General features: G+C 34.7%; 1 protein-coding gene across 1 annotated transcript; it reads left to right on the forward strand.

Annotated features, from left to right (window-relative positions):
- The first annotated feature begins 414 nt into the window (after positions 1–414).
- LOC148940324 (RNA 3'-terminal phosphate cyclase-like protein) lies at positions 415–18,775 on the forward strand. Its single transcript, XM_089106136.1, has 7 exons — positions 415–556; positions 1,620–1,754; positions 3,009–3,244; positions 6,656–6,826; positions 9,336–9,510; positions 14,758–15,013; positions 18,613–18,775. The coding sequence occupies exons 1-7, from the start codon at positions 415–417 to the stop codon at positions 18,773–18,775; spliced, it is 1,278 nt and encodes a 425-aa protein (XP_088962262.1).
- The last annotated feature ends 1,579 nt before the right edge of the window (positions 18,776–20,354 follow it).

Genomic DNA, 20,354 nt, shown 5'->3' on the forward strand with positions numbered 1-20,354 from the left:
ACTCTCGAAAATCGGTTGTCTCTCACCAGAATTTGATAACATTGAATATTGCCATCGTGGGTTATTTCTTCCAAAATGGAGAACCTTGCACTTTTCAAGTCATCAGCATATAGGCTAAGTTTATTACTCACGGTTGTTGGAGCGTCGTTAATGTAGATATTGAAAAGTGTAGGTACCAAAACACTTCCTTGAGGCACCCCACTCAAGACCTCTGCTATTTCAGAATAGAAAGCTGTACCACCTTCACCAAAACATTGACCGCCTGCTTCCTTCTCTTCAAGAAAGACATAATCCAGTTCACTACCAATTGCTTTCAGTTTCAGCTGGAGCCTTAGATGACAGACTTTATTGAAGGCTTTAGAAAAGTCTGGTAGAACCATATCAACTGGGAGACTTTGGTCAAGGAGCTCAGTTATGCAATTATATGAGTCAATCAGATTTGTTTCAATTGATCTAGCTGATTGGAATCTGTGTTTCGATAGAAAGTTATTTGTGGCCAAATGTTTGAGAGCAGCAGCATTTACAATGCCTTCTAGGATTTTTCTTAACAGCAGAGGTAATACTGATTGGCCAATAGTTGGGAGCCCTATCTATTTGTTGGGTAATGTTGGCCTGTTGTAGGTTTGCTATATGGGGTTGCAACTATGCCAGACATTAAGTTATGGTCAGGTCCTTTATTTTAGAGGGTATGGTGGATATTGTTTGCATTGGAGTGCTCATTGATGGGATGAAGTTGAGATAGCTGAGGGTGGGACAGAAAATAATAATAACTGAATTTGATCATTGTATGGGATATGGAACCAGGGGTTGGGTTCATTTCATTAGGATTAATAATTCATGGAGAAGGTGACTTCCAGGTATGGGAAAAGTTCCAATGCAGCCAGTTGCAGAATTCAACAGTATAGCAAAAGCTGCCAAATCAACCAACAAATTTCAAATCTGCCAACAAATTTCAAAATCTGACAACACCGGCATGAAAACTGCCAAGTAGCATTGCTACTATGCTAACCCACTTTTTCCATGGTAGGTGACTTCTTGGCTAGCCAGGCAAGCTCTATTGCAGGTATTTATATTTTCTTGATGGGCCATTTTCATAACTTTGTCATGTTGTGCATATTTTGGGAATAATGTATGATCTTTGGACTGATGTTTACCATCATTTTTTGTAAATTAACAATTGCAGTGAATTTTATTCCAGAGGAAAATGAGTTGTTGCTATGACAGTTATGGCACTTAAGTCAGAGGTAGAACAGTTGTGTGTCCAAGTTTCGAAAAATTTGAGTCTTTCACAATTCAGGTAATTATTCAATATCATGCTATAACAGAGATATTGTCATTTCCATTTTAGTTAATGGGGTAGCATGCATCTTTTCTGTCTCGGAACATAACAGTCTAAGAGCCATTTTTGTTTATGCTCACAGTGAAACTACATATAAAAAGTTTAAAGAGGTTCATTCTTATCTTAACAATATCTTTGGGAGCAAAAGCTTGCTCCTTCATAGTTGGATTGAAAAGGATAATGAGTTTGTTCTTAATTTCAATAGCTTGGATTGTGCAAGGTTTCCAATTATTTCAGGGGGACTAGCAGAGGGCTTTTTGCGTTTCTACTTTCTTTCAAGTGTCTGGAAATCATTGGTCAGCTGGACATCAGCATGAGAATTTTGGGACTCCGGGACAGGTATCATGGTATCAGACTGTTATCATCAGGGATTGGAGATACTGCAATAGAGATCTCAGTATCTGTACGCTGATTGGTTTGCTGGGAATTGCCTTCCCTAAGGGACTGGAAGAGCTATGATACATAATGTAAAAAAATTCGAAAAAAAAGTGTGCAAAACAATAAACTTAATGGAAAAAGCAATAAAAAGGCTCTGCCAAAAAGGGTGTCAGTAGCTTTATCTCTCTTAGATCAGAAAAAAAATGATATTGATAAAGTATATATAATCAGAACATCAGGGTTGTTGTTCAAATCTTATAATACATGAGCTTTAACTCTTCTGGAAAAAGCTGCATTTCAAGACTCCCTTAAAAAGGTCATAGACTCTAATGACTTTGTGGAAGCATGGGTTTGCTCAAAATACAATTGAAGACTTGGGAGAAAAAATAATAGCAGACAGGGCATCAAGGGAGGTCATGCTAATTCTGGTCAGACCCAACAAGAGGAAGTATGTCCCTAATTTTGGATTATTTTGGTGAAAGAAACATGTGAAGTAGAGAAGTAACAGTTGTCTTCTGTACTTTTTAATGAAAATTAAAGAATTTAAGTGGGATTAAAAAAATAATGGAGAAAAATAAGGAATTTCTGCACCAGTTGCAGAATCACCAACTTTAACTTTTTGTCTATCAATGACATGTATACTGCATGAATGATGATTGGTGCTCAAAATTGGTAATAATAAAAGGGAGCTATGATTTATGGCCAATTTAGTAGCAATTTGTAATTAAATGTGTAATGTTTACACCAAAACTTCTTTTTTATTTGAGTGGTTGTCTGTAATTCAATTTTAATACTCAATTATAGGAGTTCCTGGTGAATGAGTATGAATTACCTATTATGTAGCATAACCAATTAGTTTAAATTGGCCCAATGATATCTAAGGACTATTGGGTAATTTCAAATTTGGCTTGTTGTTTAATGTGTTCCTGGGGGTGTTGGCTTCAAAGTGGACTTGCCAGGGACTCTATTCATTCTTGAACTCAGATTACTTGCTCAAACAGTTTGTTTTATTGGCTCTTTTCTGATAAAATATTGCTGTGACTTGGGTGTGTTTTGACTAAAATATGACAGTTCTTCTGCAATATATACATGATTTTGTATAATATGGTACAATAGCTCATCTCTCAAGAAATAATTTTACCTACATTTTGTCCTTTTCTTTAATAACTAATGTCATTTTTCCTTTACAGTAGATGAAGTTGTCTGTCTGTTATTTCTTTATTTTTTTTTATTGCATTATTTTACAATACACACTTTGAGCCATTTTAATAATTTTTCTCAAAATTTTCAGAATACGAAGCTGGTTTTATTCGATTATTGGATAAAATTACAAATGGTACAAAAGTAGAAGTTAACGAAACTGGTACAGCAATTTATTTTCAACCTGGACTATTGGTTGGAGGTCCCATCGAACATGATTGTTCATGCCAGCGAGGGATTGGCTATTATCTCGAATCTGTTATGCAACTTGCCCCCTTTTGCAAGAAGCCCTTGAAGATAGTGCTGAGAGGAGTGACAAATGATCAAGTAACGACATTTTTTAACATTATAAAAGTACAAATTAGAAAATATATAGTTAAAACTGAACTCCTTTCACGTTTATCACTGAAGCAAAGGAGGCTATGTCAAACCCTAACAACAAGGTCTTTACATTTTTTTTCAGAGAATTTTAGATTTTTAATAAATTTTAGGTCATCCAGTTTTCTTCTTTTTATCAGCCATATTAAGGATATTCAGAGTTTGTGGTTCTGGATGATGCTGTTCTCATAGTTGCACATAGCTCTAACGATTAATAGTGAGGAGGGTTAATTATTTATTTATTAGCAAAATATATAGGGCTAAACATGAGAAACTGCATTCGTAGGCAATATCTTTTACAGGAAAGGAGCTATTTAGACAAGGATGACCAAAAGGAGGCTAACATAATGTTTAGCCCCCCCCCCTCCGCCCTGCAAGACCAAAAATTAACAAAAAAGGCAAAGTTATGTAGAGAGTTGAAAAAAGTATGATGCTTTTTCTTGAGTAAAGAAGCCCCCCTTTTTTCAAACCCCCTGGAATGATTTTGCAATCTAGCCAGTCTTCAGAAAAAATTTCTGCTTTATTTGTTGTCTTCAAAGCTGTCTTAAAATTGGGAACCCTATGCAGGCAGGTATTTCGTTTTTGAACCTTTCAGTAGCATTCAACTTTTTTACTTGTTTTATAAAAGGTTTTAGAATGAATTCATGTGCATACACTGGTAAAAATTAAATACTGATGTATCAGATTAAGAATACAGCAACGTTTTTGTTGACAAAAATAATATTTAGAGCTCTTTTATGACTATTTCTCTGCCAAATCATAATTTCCTAGATAAAAATGACTCAAAGTGTATCTGGCATATTGTAGCAAAGGTTTAACTATAAGAAAAAGAATAAATAAATATTTTATAATAAATTCTAAAGGCAAAAGAAGAATTTTTAGAGCTTTGAATCATCATTTTCGTAAGCAAATAATTATTTTTACAGCGAACGAAATTTATTGTAGGTATAAAAAAACCCACATTTTTTCATTAATGGTGTGAATAGGAAAATTGATTTATTTTGTGTACCATATAATGATAAAACTTTCAATAAACCATTTTATTTGCTCAATCATATGACTGATCACAATTTGTGAAACTCAGCACACAGAAAAAAAATAATATATTCAAGGTCTCCTCAATTATAGATTTAAAGGTTGAAATCTGGTTAACCAATCCTCTTCCTTTCTTAAAAACCAACACCATTAGTTTCAGTAGCAGCAATAGTTGTAGAAGTAGTAGAAGCATTAGTAGCAATATGCACTTAGTAAATTAGTTTTACTAAGTTTTACTTAGTTTTACTAGTTTTTACTTAGTTTTACTTAGTTTTACTAGTTTTACTTAGTTTTACTAGTTTACTAAGTTTTTACTTAGTTTTACTAGTTTTACTACCTCCATCAGTAAATTAGTTTTCTCATCAACCCCTAAGCTACAAAAATGTAACTTAGAGTAACTCACTGTATTGTGTCAAAAATGTAGCTCACCTTTTCTTCATGATTTCCTAGATTGTGGCTACTACCTTATCATGTATGGGTTTACAGGTGTGCTGTTTCCTTACAAGGTGTCAGAAATTAGGATTTAAATTGACTCCATGTTCACTACATTCCCCAGATTAAACCCCAAGCAATTATTCTTTTAAAAGGGAAGTGGCTCACTAAAAAAATCCTCATTTTGAAGTGACTGACAACTGTATATCTGTTTTTAGAAAGGGTTGGTAATATGGACGACGGAGTATATTTAAAGGAAAATATAAAGAAATCTAATGAATTTTGTCTGCAATGTTTTTGTCTTCCCAAGGACAGGTATTTATCAGAGGATCCTAAAAAGGATACCTTGCACTGAACCAAGCCAATCTGAGTCGAGTGGTGCAATATCTATTTTTATTATTAACGAGTTAAACTTTGCCGACACTTCTGCTATGAGCCACAAGATAGTAAAAAAAAAATGATGCTTTATTAGCAGTGTTAGCCTTTGGGGGTAGCAAGTCGGGAGGCTGCCCTGGGCCTCGTGCCTACCGGGGCCCCGCGTTAACAGGACCAAATATGTAACGAATTACAATCATATTAGTGATTTGTGACATCGCAAAGGGCCTCACAGAAACAGCCGTTGAATGTAAGACCAGGATTTCCAAATGTGGGGCCCCGTTTATGTAGAGTAGGGCCAGCGGTTATAACAATCAAAACCCCCTTTGTTAGGGCCTTTTGGCCCTGGTTACCAGATAAATGTCCTCTTCTTTTGTTTTCAGTTTCAAAAAGGCCCCACTCAGGGGCGGCTGCACCAGGCCCCGTGCACCAGTAAGGCCGGCTCTGTGTAGAGGTTATTCTATGCTGGATCATAGGGGGCTTTAAAATGAAAGTCTAATTTTGACACTGGTATGAAGCTTGAAGGTTTTTGTGATTTGCTAAAGATTAAAACCTTACTTTTTAGGACAATCCAGCTCAATTAAAGGAAATAATAAACTTTGAAAGTTTTCTACTAAACGAAATATGAGGTTGTGTGATTTGTGATAAAATGGGAGAATTTCATGAAAATTATTGTTAAAGACATTAACATAATAACATTAACATAAAGCCCAGTTAATAAGGAGACATTTTTAGCCTTACATTGGCTGTTGCTCAGCCAAAATAAGGCTGAGCAACATGGAGCAACACTCCATGTTGCTCAGCCATATATCGCAAATTTTTTTTCGTGGATTTTTCAAAATAATAAGTGTGAGCTGCAAATTAACTTGGCTTTTAAGCTGGGTGACAAATGTCGACCTACTTAATAGGCACTACAAGGTTTTGAGGGATCCGCTGATAGTGGCTATAGTAGACCACGTGGGATGGTCAGCATAATAAACTACAAGTTTAAGATTGGCAAAAGGTAATTTTTATGCTAGGAAAACTCCTGTAGCAAAATTTTATGATAAGTAGTGTTACTAATATTTTACAAGGTATCTTAAATAATTTGCACGGCAATCTGCGCAAACCAGGCTAGTTAGCAGCCAATCAAATAAGGCATGGAACATGCCAATTCTTTTCTTAGTATTGAATTATATTCTTGTGTTCGTTTAAATAGATTAGCTGGGCAAAATTAAACCTATACACTAAGTATCATGTTAATGTTACTTTCCCGTCTTACTACAATTAGGCTTACTTTGGGGATGAAGGTAATGTTTTTAACTGTTGGTCATGTTGTGAGATTTGTATAAACTAATTTTGGAAAAATAGTGTAAAATAGCCATTATTATTATCAACAAAGGTTGTTGAAGCTTTTAATAAGATATATGTTATTTCCTTTTAAATATTTAATGTAAGAAACGTGCTATGCTCATAGTAAGGTAAAGTGTAAGCTTATTCCTGATAATTGTACTAATACTAATATTTATTTCCCACAAGGTTGACCCTTCAGTCGATGCATTAAAGTGTGGCTTTTTTCCGATCCTGCGGCGGTTTGTTGTTGACGATGAAGGACTAGACATGAAAATAAATCGACGCGGTGCTCCTCCATTTGGTGGAGGAGAAGTCTTCTTTTCCTGCCCCGTGAGGAAACAACTGAGGCCACTTCAGGTAATAGATTAAAGTGATCGACAAACTCTTGAAGAATTTAAAAAAGGAGGCGGAAGACGGGTCATTGGGCTCTCTGAAAATGTCAACATTTCCTTGATTTTCCCATTAGTTCCTATGTAATTTACCCCCTCTAAAAAATAAGAACCCCTTCAAAAGGATTACCGTTCACGTGCCCACCTCCAGCCATACTTAATTTTCCAACTACTGATGGTGGCGTATTTTTTGAAACTTGGATTAATGCTATGCCAATGAAAGTTTCAAAGAGAGGTTTTGAAGCAACTGAAACTGACTGTAACCAAGTGGAACCACAATTAATTTCAGGCTTAAATACTTGAGTATAAAACACTAGCACATTAGGTAATTGCGGAATTGTGTAAGAAGGGTCTACCTACACTTATAGAAAGATGCTCTGACCCCTTTATTCTTGTTTTGCAATATTAACTGAAAATTTCATTGATGTGTAATTTCTTCATTCATTATTTCATCGTTCTAAGCATAATTTCTTGAGAAGGCATCAGTAGCTAGAGGGCGAGAAAGGGTCAAACCATAAAATAAAATGCAAAATGGAAGGGTAAAATGCAGCTTAAATTCGAACTTTAGGTACAGACCTGTTCTTAAAAGGGTTTATTATTTTGAACTGTGCAAGCCGAAAGGCACATTTAATTTTCTTTTTGCGCTCTACCAAATCTCATTTTTTTTCTAATTCCATTAAGTTGCTGTAGTTGCGTTCTTGTTTCCACTTTTATGCTTTCAGTTGTGCATTGTCTGTTACAAAGGTTAAGAACCTAAAACATAAAGAACCATGATAAATCTCTATTGGATCAGACACTGGACCCTATTGAAACACAGTGCACTTTGCCCTACCTCCCCCGTATCCGATTTCTGGATCTCTCATCGAGGGCGTAGAGAAAGGGGGGGGGGGTCGATATCAAACTTGGGTTGCTATTAATCACGTATAATCTATCTAAACTATCAATATATTTAAATCTTCAGACTTTTTTTATATTTGGGATTTTCTTCATTCTTAGTTTTGTAAAATGTTGAAACATATTTCACAAAACACTGCTCAGTGCCTGACTCGTTATGGAATTATTAATGTTAGTGACATTAGCACTTTTTTATTGTTTTGTTTTTGCCAATGAAAAATGGGTATGAACAAAGAAGAGAATCCATGCTAAGAGACACATTTTTCAACTCTTGTAATTTTCGATAAATCTTTTTGTGGTTTGGTCGTTGTATCTCAAGAGATAATTCTATGGCTTGAATTTTCAGAATGCAGGCATTGATACCCTGCTTCATAAAACACCTTGGTATCTAAAATATGTGCCAGAAGGATAAGTCTCTTAATATGAGGATCTGACGCTCTTAAATTATTTTAATTCTAAGGTTTAGTTTGATTTGAGTTAGAAATTAGAAGGTTTTCCCGCGATAGGGCCAAGTACTATTTCTCCAAAATAACAATGTGACGTTTACTGGTCGCCCTAGCCCCCCCCCCACCAAAAAACAGTTTAAGTGGTAAATATTAGAATTGTCAAAGCATGAGTAATTTGGACCAAAATTGCTGCTTTTTTCGGTTTGTTTATAATTTCAATAGTAAAATTAGGAAATATGGTAGAGAACCAAATGATGGAGTTTGGTGGAATTTTGTCTTCTCTGACACCAAAGTATTTGTGTAATCCAGATTAATCTAATTTTCTAAATAATGGTTTTGTCGATTATCAAAGCCTTTTTGGTTTCCTAAACGCTGTTATGGCTATGATATTAAAGCGGTAAATTATAATTAAAGTCAGCCATATCAATCCCGCTTTCTAGGGTTATTATGAAAGAAAGAATGAGTTGGCTAGGACACGTTGTGTGGTGAACGATGATAGATTGCCAAAGATTCTGCTTGTCGGCCCGCCGTCTAGGGCTAAATGACAAGCAGGGTGGGAGGATGTCGTAAGGAAATATTTAAGGCCAAAAGAAACTTCTTGGGAGGGTGTAAAGAGAAAAACTTTGAACAGATTGGGATGAAGATGGACTGTACGTAGGTGTGTCGGCCTCAGGCGGCCTGGTGATGCAGGGAGCTGTAAGTAGTAGTAGCAGTAGTATATCAGTAGTTCGAATGTTGTGTGATCTTAACTGCGCCTACACGGATAAATTTAATTTGCACGTAGAGAGGGGTGTGGTTTTTTCTTCGAAATAGCAGAAATAGGTGATTTGAATAAAACAAATATGAAATGATCATGACTTTCTAGGGCAATGGTCCACTAGTTCCTGGTTTGGATAATTTTTCAAATTTGAAACACCAAAATATTCTATATTTGAAAAGACTAATTTTTACCAGTGTTTCAGGAACTCTAATTTCCCTTATTGTAGAGTAATATGGTGACTATGTAAACGAGATTAATTGTCTATTCATTTTTTCAATATTTTGGTTTTAGCAAATGCCGTATTGGGAGAAAAACATAAACAATTGAACTTCTTTTGAAATTGGAACTTCATTGGTACTAATTCCTGCTATTTACAGTTTCTTGATCCTGGTCTGATAAAACGAATTCGTGGAACTGCTTATGCCGTACAAGTGTCACCAGCTATAGCAAATAGAATGGTTGAATCCGCGAAAGGTCTTCTGCTGAAGGTTATATCTGATGTTTTCATCACAACTGATCATCGGAAGGGGGTCGGAAAAAAGGGAGCGCCTGGTAAGAACTTTGGTTGATTCATAAATTAGTAAATTTTTAATAATAGCAAAATAATCCTAATAATGAATAAAACTGGTAATTTTCCCCTGAAAATTAGACTAATTACAGTGGTGTCAATGGGGGGGTGGGGGGGGGGGTTGTCAGGTGCCATTAATTTTTTTCCCACCCCCTGTAGATTTAGAAAAGATTATATTTCGATCTTTCGATTGAAAAATGCCCTTTTTGCATTTTCAATAGAATGAAAAGAATAGAATAGTTTTATTTATACAAGCAATCATAGTTTAGAATAAAAATTCCAACTAAATGGTGCTAGTACTTGCAACGAAAACAAGAATACAGAAAAAATACGAGACTATAACTTATTAAACATTGACATGTAAAAAGGAATGAACGAATTGGCGAAACGGTTTGTCCTTGGAGTAGGCAATTCCAGTCTCACTTTATTAGCTGACCTTTTGTTTATTTTATTCTTCATAATTGGTGATAGAATCTCTCTATGTTTTTCACTGCTAAGATAATAAACCAAATTATCTCCCTAGCTTTCGAAAAATAAATTTGCCCCCCCCCCCCTCATATTTGTGAATTGACGCCAATGAAATCAGTATTTAGGAACATTTTCAGTTTCCCTATTCATTACAAAACGTCGGGTATTTTTAGTCGAATTCTTGTTAAACAAATTGCGATCTGTAAACCTTGACAGCGCCATTCTAGTCTTCCCTTCTATCATTTTATGTTTCCATCTTAGGTCCGTACACTTAAGGCTCAAAATGCTGGAAAAAATTCTGATCTTCTGAGCTGCATAAAACGTATCAAAGCAAAGATATGGATAATTGCATGCTCATTCTCCTATTTCAAGATGATCGACTAATGCCATCAGATATCCTCTTAAATCATAAATACAGATATTTCACTGAATTTATGGTATCTTTTCAATGACAGAAATGTGCTTAGTCTCCAAGTAGCATTTCAGATTTTTTATAATAAATCAAATCCACCTGGATTCGCATGTTGCTTGTATTATATTTAATATGTACTAAAATTCCTATGCTGTAAAAGTAACATATGACTTAGACGGTGTTTGATTCACACTATTGATGATTCGATACTTTTCACATAGCAGCTCGGACTCTCTCATTTATAGTACGTTCGAGTATACCGCCATTACTTATTTAAGATATTCCCGATCACTTATCTTTAGCGTTTCGCGAGATGTAAATGATAGTCACATGTTAGGAGGATTACCGCTTGAAACAGTCTGGATTGGCTGTCACATAAGTTACATCTGCTAACCACAGAAAATGCGGAATAAGTGACGTCATGTGTAAACGAACAGTTCAATTATTTCCAGAGTGGAAATAAGGAACACATGAAAGTAGAAGCAGAGAAAAAATGGAACAGTAATAGTGAAAAGTGGCTCATCCTTAGGAATCTGTAAATAAGAATCTAATGTTTGTATAGGAGTACAACTGATCGTTGTTGCTTTGAATAGTTGCGCATAAGCGTTTTCTTCGGTGTCAGTTAGAAGGGGGGCTGGGCGTGTACCTCCCAATAGATTTTTGTTTGCCCCCTCCCCGGTAGTTTTTGAAAAATAATGACAAATTCCCCCCTTATAATTAGAAAAATGCATTTTGAACCCCGTTTTTATTTTTTTTGAGTTGACGGCACTGAGCGTTCTAGCTGACACGTGGCCAGATTTGAATTTGTTGTTAAATATTTAATGGTTGGCCTCTTCTGAAGGAAACATGCCGATTAAATAAAAATAGTACCCTTGCATTCCTTGTCATAAAATCTTTTCAAATATCATGGTTGCTTTTCTGACTATGCACCCGAGCCCCCTTGATGGTTCCAGATATACACCTAATTAAACATATCATCTTTGCGTTAAATGTGATGACACCATACTTCTTGGTTAAAACGGGTTTTTGTGGTGCGTGCCATTGAGGCTTAGTCATCAGAGTGGTTGTGTAGGCTGGCCAGTTTCTCGTGTCACTGCACTGCAGTAGTATTGCCTGCTATTACAAGCTAGCTCTCAGGATTGTCTTATTTTGTTGTGTTTTGTTATTCTGAGGACACTGAGTCCTGTTCAAATAGTACGTCAGTGTGTTGACTCAGCCAATCTATGAAACCTTCTCTTTTAAAACGCCGTTTTGAAAGCAAACATGATAATTTAGTGAATAAGGAGTTACAGTACTTTGAATGTCTTTGGAAGATCTTAACGTAGAAAAAACACACAATAAAACAGTTTTCTGGTGAAGAACAAAATGAAAGTGCTGTAAAAGCTTCATACAAAGTTTGCGAAGGCTGGTAAAAACCATACCGTTGGGGAAATCTAATCCTCCCTGCCGAAGCAAAAATTGTTTCTTGCATGTTTGGAGAGAAAAAGACAAAAATAATTAAAACAGTTCCATTATCAAATGATACAGTTTCAAGGAGAATTAGTAATATGGTGTATGACAAAAAAGAACAACTTTTCGGAACTATTCGAGGTTGTCCTTGCTTTGGTATACAACTCGGTGAAATCACGGATGTCACTGGCATAGCTCAACTGATCGTTTTTTACGCGGCATTTTTCAAGATGAAATATTTGAAGATATTTTATTTTGTAAGACAATTAAAACATCGGCAAAAGGTGAAAATATTTTCAAGCCGTTAGATTCTTTTTTTCCGAAAGCCGGCAGGAGTGGAAAAACTGGGTTTCAGTGTCTATGAAGGGTGATAAGGCTATGAGCGATCACATCACGGGACTTTAGGCCATGTTAAAAAAGTTTCAACTGAGTTTAAGTTTACTCATCGTGTACTTGACCGAGAGGCTTTTGTGCCTAAGATCCTCCCTAGTGAACTTAGAGATGTCCTTGACCAGAATGTTAAAATTGTGAACTTCATAAAAACTAGGCCTCAAAAATCTCGTTACTTTAAAATTCGATGCCAGGAAATGGGGAGCCTCCATGATAAATTATTGCTACATACTGAGCTACGATGCCTTTCTCGGGGAAATGTTGTGTCCCGTGTATTTGAACTCCAATACACATATATATATATATATATATATATATATATATATATATATATATATATATATATATATATATATATATATATATATATATATATATATATATATATATATATATATATATATATATATATATATATATATATATATATATATATATATATATATATATATATATATATATATATATATATATATATATATATATATATATATATATTTTACCGAACACAAGTCCAATCTGCCTTCTGTACTTTCTGATTTTGGTTGGCTTTTGAAATTGGCTAATGATATTTTTGAAAAACTCAACATTTGGAACTTATCAATGCTGGGCAGTTTTATGATATTTTTTATAGAAAAGAAAACTAATGCAATGGTAAAAAAGATCACAAATAGAAAATAACAACTGCGAGCCGTTTGAAAGATTAAATACATTTTTGGAAGATAATGAGAACAATATATCTCATTTCACTGAACTCAAGACTCAAATGAACCAGTATTTGAATGGATTGAAGATCCGCATTAGAGAGTAGTTTCCACCTTTGAAGAAACAGCTTGACTGGATACGTGACCCCCTTAATGCTGATGCTATGGACACTAACCTGAGTACCTTTCCAAAGGAACAACTCATTGAAGTTTCATGTGATCCAACGTTGAAAAATAAATATTTGACTGCTGGTACTACATTGTTGGGTTTCTGTATCGATGTTGGGAAGGAATACAAAGAGCTGTCAAGCAGTGCTGTTAAATTTCTTGTAGGGTTTTTCAGCACTTATTTATGTGAAAAAGGGTTCTCAAGTTTAACCTATCTTAAAAGTAAATGTAGAAACAAATTAAATGTTGAAGATGATTTAAGATTATATTTAACTTAGTTAGAATCCAATTTTGATAAACTGTGTAAAGGGAAAGTTGAAAGTAGGAGCTTTTTGTTCTTTAAATTTTGTTTGTGTTTGTTTTTAAATAAAAATGTCTGTAAAAAGTATCTCTCTGTTTTTTTTAAACATGATGCATAATTGAGTTTAAAAGGTTAAGGCTTTAAGATTCGTGTATACTATTTTAGCTATAGTTTACTTAGTACCAAGGTAATAATTTAATAACAGCCAAAAGTAAAACGGTAGAAAATCCTAGTTTTTAGGCATTAGTAGATCTATAATGGGGGAGGGGGGATGTTGTCATTTTGATGTTTTGATATTTAAGTAAAACAAGAATAGTTCACCTATCCTTTTTAGTTAACTAAAGTTACCAGCCTTCCTGAATACTATAAAGAACCTGGCAAGCTTTGCTAGATTGGAACTAACTTACTGCATTTGTAAGTAAATAAAATAAATAACGCCGAACAACCAAATTAAATATAATAGAACTTATCATATTATAATGTTATTATCATCCACCGATCACCAAATTTCCTTTCACCAAATTTTTGCACCACCGATCACCAAATTTTTCCTATTCTTGACGTAGTTTAATACATCGGGTGTTATTTTCTGTGTCTATTTATGTTGTTACGGTCTTTTCATATTCCACTGGGCTTTTGCGTGAATCTGTGGAAAATTATATAATGTAACTAGTAGTAAAGTTTTTCAAATGTTGGGTATAAAAAAGAAACAAATCTATATATTTATAAATTTATGTCACTTAACCTTTGAGCTGGAGATACTGAAAATTGGCTGTCCTCATCATGCTTGGTTCCACCCTGTTCCGCTTATGAAGCCTCTACGCCTCTCCATTTGTGCCCAGTGCAGCAGCGTAATTTCGTCAAAATCCTGGGGGGAGGGCAAAGTTGGGAGCGAATTATCCCAAATCAAGCAAAAATGACAGTAAAAACTAAATAATAAGCCATTTGATACCATAAAGGTACTATTAGTACTATAAATGTGCTTTTTAGTATTATAAAGGTAAATATGTACTAAAAAATCTGATCTGTTTCTGTTGATGCGTGAATTATGCAGGTTTATCTTAGTTTTGACAAGATTTAGGAAGAAACTAAAATTCAGTTCTGGGGGGGGGGTCAAACCGGGGTCTGGGGGGACAAACCGAAGTCTGGGAGGGGCAGTTGCCCCCTGCCCCATGGAAAATTACGCCCCTGGTCCAGTGGGTAGGGATCCACTAGATTATTCTTAGCAGTACATAAATCCATATTTATCCCATCCTCCCTCAGATTAATTCATGTAACTGAATATGTTTTTAGTTTTTACCCATATTTTAAAATTCGACTATGATTGTTTCTTTTATAGGCTATGGAATAGTCTTGATTGCAGAGACAACAAAGGGTGCTTTTCTTGTAGCTGAGTCATCCTCAAACCCCATTAATTCTGGGAAACCACCTTCAGTGCCCGAAGATGTTGGCTTGGAAGCCGCTAACCGGCTGCTGCAAGAAATATATAGAGGTGGTTGTGTTGATTCAAACTGTCAATCAAGCACACTTCTGTTTATGGCCTTGTGTCAAAAGGACGTTTCAAAGATAATGACTGGGCCCTTATCTCCTTATACGTAAGTCGCTGCAAATGTATTTTAGGGTGGACACCAATAATATTATTTAATTAGATTCCAAATGGTGGTAAGATTATACTAAGAACCCCAAGTCCAGTTAGATTTCCGGTTGACGGTAAATTTATATGATGCTATTAAATAAATTTCTTCGTTGGTGTGTTGTCAATCTTAAAGTCAAATGTGCCCTGTGCAATGTTGAATTGCCAGTTGCAATTCGGCTTTTAACTCTTTTATTTTTAATGGTCAGGTGACATCATAATCACAGTTGTTGATCAAATTAAGATAACGCACAACTACAGCGCCAATCATGTGTGGCTTTTATAATTTCTCGAGTTGAACATTGTTCAACTTGTAAGCACAAAATTTGTGATTGATCAAACAAAGATAAGATTTAAGGAAACAAATTTCAAAGATGGAAACGACTTGCAGTTCTACCTGTAACATGAATCTACCAAAGATACCAAGACACAACACAAATAGTGAATATTTAGGAACCAAATAGTATTGACATAAGCTTTTCAAACCAATTTGTCTTGCAAATGTAATGACAATCATTTGGCATGTTTTGTCAATGCTGAATCATTTAGAAAGAGTCAGTGACATGAAACTTCACAAATCCATCAACTTTTTACACTGATGGTTGCTTTCAGATTAAAAGTCATCAAAAACAGAAAAAATAAAGGTTTACAAGCCCTTGCCAATTTTTACCCACAAATGAGAGAAAAGCTTTTTAATTACCGATTAATTTTGTTTCAAGTTGTGCATAAATCAAGGCGGATAAAAGGGGAGGAATACCCCCAAAAACTCAAGGAATCTTGACTTTTTATCGAACTATCGGATTCAGCACATCAGAAAACCCTACTGTAGAGGTTTAAAGCTCCCATCTACAAAAATATGCATTTTGTTTTCTAGAACTTATTACTATCCCCCTCAGGATAGTCCTCTGAGAAAAAGGCAGCATGCTTCTTATTAATAAATAAAGATTCTTCCGTAGACCCCCTCCCCCCCCCGCACCAGGATAGTCCTCTGAAAAATAAAGTGTAACTTCAAAATCAAGAAATACCCATGTCATTTATAATGTTTGACCTTTTTATTGACAAATGTAACGTGATGCGGATCGGGCACTTTTAATTCGATCTAGTGTCAATTCTTCTTACTGATAATATTGTTGTATAGTATTTCAATGGCGTTAGGTCTTTGCCATCCAAAAAGGAACAGCGTGTAGGGATCACATACAATAGTGTCGTTTGGGGTTTAATGTATTATAAGATGCGTGTTGTTTATAAATCTAGCTTTTTCTGAAAGTTTTTCACGAGTAAACTAGCCTTGAGGTTGCCATAGCGTTTTAGAAAGGAAGGAAATAGCAAATCAAATATTCCAGTAAACCTGACCAAATGCTAAGAGGCTGACCCGTTATAGAACTAACCCATGTTTAGAAGTATTTAAAATTCTTTTTACTTGTTATCTCCTTCTATTTGAAAATCATACTCTATTGCGACTACAAATCTTGGTCTGTGGAAAGGTTAATCGTTTCAGTCCAATAAATTGACCTAAGTTCTCAAACAAAGAGGGTTAAATCAATTATTTCAAGGATCGGCGTCCTTGGAAGAGACATTTTCAGATTTTAGTATTTAAAATTTTCAACCCGGACACTGCCTGAACGTAGAACATAACCTAGGGCATTTTCTTTATTAGAGGTTGTTGGCTATTGTAGTTGAAGTTGCAGAGTAGAAGTGGTGGTCCTCAAAGGCACCTTGTCATTTGGGTCGTTCATGTCTTTTTTCTGATTTTTAACTTTTAGTTGGAGATTATTCTACACACGTAGTTTCGGGGTGGAGGGGGGGAGGTGAAACTTCCTCTTATGATTGGTCGAAAGGACTCTCCTTATCCAAGGATACGTTTAGAACCACAAATATACTTCTGCAATTTTTCCCTCCTAAAGCCTCACAACCAATTTTTTGATACCCCCCTCTCCCAGGTTTGGACCTGTCTGTCTTGTTTTGTACACGCTAGTGTCGATTCTTGGGATATGCAACCATTCTAGTGGCTTGGGGTTAATGGCCAGCCTTTTCTAGTTTCGACGTTAAATAGATTGAACTAGGTCACTTTTACTCTTAATTGTTATTTTTCTTTCTGCACTTAATGGATGGCTTATAATTCCTAAAAGTTCTACTCTACAATGAAGCCAGCTTTTAAATGTAACTACCATGCATTTTGAATAGTTGTTTTTGCCCATGTCATCTTCAAAGTCTATTTAATTTATTATATTGTTTATATATGAAGCAACTCTTCCTTTTTTTCTATTCAATTTACCAGTATATTTTTCTATAGCTTCTGATATTCATTTTCCACCTTATTGTTTCGTGTTTTTGTAGATATTAGTAGAAAGAGATACAAATTGGGTAATTTTTTTATCCATAGAGATTGTTATGTTGTCACGATAATCGATTTTTGGTTAATGTAATTTTAGCATACCAAGTGGTCTGTCGTATGTTCTGTACAAGTAGCAACTTGATTGTTCAAATTTAAAACACATTTTAGTAGCAAAAATAAGTTATGTCAGTAACTAATTATGTAAATTGATGACATATTTTGCTAAATTCTATAAATTGTAATCATGAGATGCCTGAAATTAGTAATAAAATTTTTTCAATACCCTTGTGCCTAAATTAAGTGAGTGTTAAAAGTCCTTCATGATGGCAAACTTTGCAAAATTCAGCCGCTGAGTAAAATTCTTACTAGTACAAAAATGTGGAAATTGATCAGTCTGGGATTAATGACCATGCATGATGCATTCATCTCAGACCCTATTTCTCCTGCATGGACCGTGTTTTAATTTGTAATGTCGAAAATGTCCAGAGTTTCATCTTAGCAGTGAAACTCTGGTTTTACCCAAACAGAAACTGTAGAATTAATTTTTTTGCAGAATAAGTATGACTTTAAAATAAAAACTTTTTCTTTTATGGGTCTACGTCCAAGCTCTATTCTAATGAATTTTTTAACACGAAGCAAAACCTCGAATGTTAAAAACTTGTTTATTACAATACGTTTATTATAGAAACATGTAAACAATAGGTTTGCCCAATAATTAATGCCCAAAGGTTAATTGCCCAGTAACATACTAAACGGTAAATAGCTTACCCTAGCTAAGATCTATTAGTACCTTTAAGGTCGAAATCAATGCATATATCGGTCTTTTGTCACTGCTCGTCTGTACCATAGATGCACTGAGCCCGACCAAATCGGGTTAAGTGAGCTTCTTGTGCTCTTTCTTGCATACAAACAGCAACAACGACATGTTTTCCAGGACTACTTTCTGTGTGTTGACCTGCTTCTTTAAACTGATTGATTGGGTGCCGTATATTGGCATTACCTTTCTTTCGAACCTGGGGGCTGGGAAACCTTCTCGCGTATTATAATGCTTCTGTATTATCTGGTATATATTCAGGTATTAAACCTATAGTCTACACTAAATGGGAAACTGTATTATGGCACGTGAAATGACTTGGTTCACGCTTTTTAATGTTTATAATTATGTACACTAGATTTTTATTCAAGTATCAAATGTTATTCTAGTATGTTTAAAATTATTATTTCAGGATTAAGTTCTTGCGATCTTTACGAGATGTTTTTGGCACTCAGTTCAAAGTTGAAACAAAACAGCGATCAGATGAAGAAGAAGACCTGCGAACTGGCAGCGATAAAGTTATTTTGACTTGTATTGGAGTTGGTTATACAAATCTCAGTAAAACCGTTACATAACCTTTTCTGTCATATAGTTATTTTTTTTTTCCCACAATTTGAGCTGTTCACAGCTCAGATTATTTATCTCTAACTTTTATTATTTTATATTTTGGTGTTGTAGTACTTAATTTACGCTTAACTTTGCATTTAGATATTGACATCTCAGATTGATACAACTAAAATGGACCAAGTCTATGGCCATTGCACAAGAAATATTTGTTTTACTATTTCTTTAACCAGTATTATTGTTTATTTTGAGAAATACCCAATGCTTACCAAATACCAAAATGCAAAAAAATAAAACCAAATGCAAAGTGGTCAATGTATACTCTGTGCATAAGGAAAGGCGGGTGGGGAGGGGGGGGGGCTTAATCCTTGAATCCTCTCTTATAAGAACATCATTGTATTGTTATCCCCTAAATTTTCGTGAAATGGCGCCCCTGATACCCGTAGGCTAAATTAATTATACTCTAAGTATATATATGCAATTAGATGCATGAAAAAGACAATTAACTTTACTCTATCTAGAAAGTAGTAGACACAACAAGCCAATAAAAAAATACAAGCCATACAAATCCTGACTGAAAGCAAGAGGAAACACAGTAACAAATGGAAGAAACTGTTTTTCCTGATGATCAATGATTCAATCAGTATAATAGTGCAGTTTACTACTGGGTTAAGAGCAGTAAAATCTCCCGTACAGTTAATTTCCTAGCTAGTAATGAAACATCAGATAAACACACAACTAAATATTTTATATTAAAGTTCAATCATTTTTTTATTCACATATGCATGTATATATTTGACATAGGCCCATGGGGAGACAAGATAAAAAAACTAGGCCTAGACAAACATAAAATAACACTACAATACAAAAATAAACACGACGGCAGAGATAAAATAAAACAACAATAATATGAGAGTAGCAGCTAGCCCAGGATCCATCAATAAATATGAAAAAAAATCAATATTATTAAATATAAATTAATTCTAGAAGATAGCAGAGATGCCCACATTCACTCAGAGCAATAAACCATACAAATAACTTTATGTTATTAAATGCGCTAAATTAAAGATAATTTTGAACTAAATGAAATTTAAGATTCCTTTTTATTAAATGGATAAAAGAAAAGTTATCAACAAGATCCTTGTGAGCATCCCGGCACCGGGCTATTGACACAAACGGAGCAAATTTAGATATTTCAGTACTATACTTGTCAATGTAGATACTCTTTTTTTGTCGAGTGTTATAATTATGTAAATCTTGTGATTGGGAGAACAAACTTTGATTGAGGTAATACGGCGGTAATTTCTTAATGTCGTAATTAAATTTGAAAAGAATTGCTCCAAAAGTAAATTGTTGAGAAGTATATCTAGATAAGTATATAAAGATGCCGTAGAAGACTTTTTTGGAAGTTCAATAGGTGATGGAATAAAAGTTTCAGGATTCTTAGGACTTTATTTTGTAAAATCTGTGTTGATTTAATATGGCTTTTAAATGTAGAAAGTATACTAGAGAATAAAAATCAATATTAGGCTGAATCAGAGGAAAATAAATGCTTCGCAAAGCAGAGTAGGGCAAATAATGCTTCAGCCT

The sequence above is a fragment of the Artemia sp. Qi Xiang Cuo genome, chromosome 20, assembly GCF_049724085.1.
Source record: "Artemia sp. Qi Xiang Cuo chromosome 20, ASM4972408v1, whole genome shotgun sequence".
In the NCBI taxonomy this organism is placed as follows: Eukaryota; Metazoa; Arthropoda; class Branchiopoda; order Anostraca; family Artemiidae; genus Artemia; species Artemia sp. Qi Xiang Cuo.